Source organism: Schistocerca piceifrons, chromosome 5 (genome assembly GCF_021461385.2).
Source record: "Schistocerca piceifrons isolate TAMUIC-IGC-003096 chromosome 5, iqSchPice1.1, whole genome shotgun sequence".
Classification (NCBI taxonomy): domain Eukaryota; kingdom Metazoa; phylum Arthropoda; class Insecta; order Orthoptera; family Acrididae; genus Schistocerca; species Schistocerca piceifrons.
Genome location: NC_060142.1, coordinates 368680391 through 368682367, shown reverse-complemented (window position 1 = coordinate 368682367; position 1977 = coordinate 368680391). Strand labels below are relative to the sequence as shown.

Genomic DNA, 1977 nt, shown 5'->3' with positions numbered 1-1977 from the left:
ATTATATCTGAAGCTACATTTGTAGTAATCTTCCAGATAAAATTATTAATTATGGTTCATGTGATGTTGCTTATTATTATATCTGGTGATATATTTATCACTTTTGTAATAATGTTCTGTGTAAACTTATTATTGATTAGTCATGTCTTCACATGAACTTTGTTGATATTGTTCTTCTCCCGTTTGTGACTTAAGTTATTGTATTGCCTAGTTGTATTCTAGTCACAGTACTCCATGAAGTTTCGAGATTGCGTCCAGGTAACACTGACTGGGCCCAGGAAATGACCTGGGGGGGTCTCTGCAGACATCATGAGACTCTGGCATAAAATGGGGGTGATACGCGATTACAAGAACTCAGCAAGAGAGTTCTCACAGCCTCTGTCACCTCAATTCTCCAACTTCCTACCTACACGTGGTGCCCCTGTTAAGCCGAGCAACTCAGCGGAAGGTTGGGTAACCAACCCCAGCGGGAAACTGAGTCAGTGAGCAGATAGGAGTTGGAGGACAGTGGAAGGCAATGGGAAACCACCACTTAACTATCCCAAGAAAACCCCATGGCTTCGCTCAGCTCAAAATGTTCCGGAGTTTCAAGTTCCCCGATCGGATCTCCGGGGGGAACCAGGTTGAGAGGAGCTTCACGAAGAGTAAGATGGTGCAAAGAGAAGCACTGCATAGGAACATGGAACGTAAGATCCATGTATCAAGGAAAACTAGACATAGTGAAAAGAGAAATGGAGAAAATTAACATCGACATATTGGGAATAAGTGAAATGAGGTGGACTGGCATGGGAGAATTTGCTTCGGATGGCCATATGGTGTATTATTCTGGGCACATAACAACAGAAGTAATGGAGTAGCCTTCATAGTTAGTGATAAAGTGAGAAAAGCTGTGATGGGATGCAAATATAAAAATGATAGAATGATGTCCGTCAGACTTCAAGGTCAGCCCCTCAACATCACAGTAATTCAAGTTTATGCACCAACAACCAATGCTGAAAAGGAAATTATTGACCAGTTCTATGGAGATTTACAAGAATTACTACTGTCAACACCAAAAAAGGATATCGTCTTCACAGTTGGAGATTGGAATGCAAAAGTGGGAAATGAAGCTGTAGAAGGTATAACAGGGAAACATGGTCTTGGTACAACTAATGAAGCTGGACAGAGACTCCTAGAATTCTGCCAAGAAAATTCATCGATAATTACTAATACACTATTTCAACTACCAAAACGACGCCTATATACCTGGACTTCGCCAGATGGCCAACACCGGAACCAAATTGATTACATACTTTGTAAGCAGAGGTGGAAGAGCGCGGTTCAGTCAGCTACAACAAGACCTGGCGCTGACTGCGGATCAGATCATGAGCTTCTGATTGCAAAAATTCGGCTGAAACTTCAGAATGTAGCAAAAAGTATCCCAACTTGCAGATACGACCTTAACTCTATACCCTCCGACTATGCTGTAGAGGTACAAAACAGATTTAATGTATTACAGCTGGAGGTCAAAAGCTCGCAAGAGATGTGGACAGAAGTAGCTAATACTGTCAAGGAGGCTGCAGAGAAACACATTCCCAAGAAAAGGAACAGTAAGAAGGCTAGATGGCTATCAGTTGAGACACTGCAAGTTGCAGAAGAACAAAGGAAAGCAAAAATCAAGGGAGATAGATCAGCTATGTTTGAATTAAATAAAGATTTTCAGAAATTAGCTAGAAGAGATAAAAATATATTCTTTAATGAACAGTGCAAGGAAGTTGAAGATAGTAACGTAATGGGGAAGACAAGAGATCTTTATAAGACAATTAGAGAAATTAAAGGAAAATTCCAGGCAAAAATTGGAATGATAAAAGATAGAAACGGGAAAGATCTGAGTGAAGCAGAGGATGTTAAGGAAAGGTGGGCAGGATATGTAGAAGACCTATACAAGAAAGAACTGCATCATGACAGGGCTCCTACTGCTGATGTTAATGTTAATTT

General features: G+C 40.6%; 1 protein-coding gene across 1 annotated transcript; it reads left to right on the top strand.

Annotated features, from left to right (window-relative positions):
• Positions 1-327: 327 nt before the first annotated feature.
• LOC124798996 (craniofacial development protein 2-like) lies at positions 328-1772 on the top strand. Its single transcript, XM_047262532.1, is given in 4 exon segments — positions 328-448; positions 547-828; positions 831-1677; positions 1745-1772. Coding segments are annotated over 4 exon segments (1278 nt in total).
• The last annotated feature ends 205 nt before the right edge of the window (positions 1773-1977 follow it).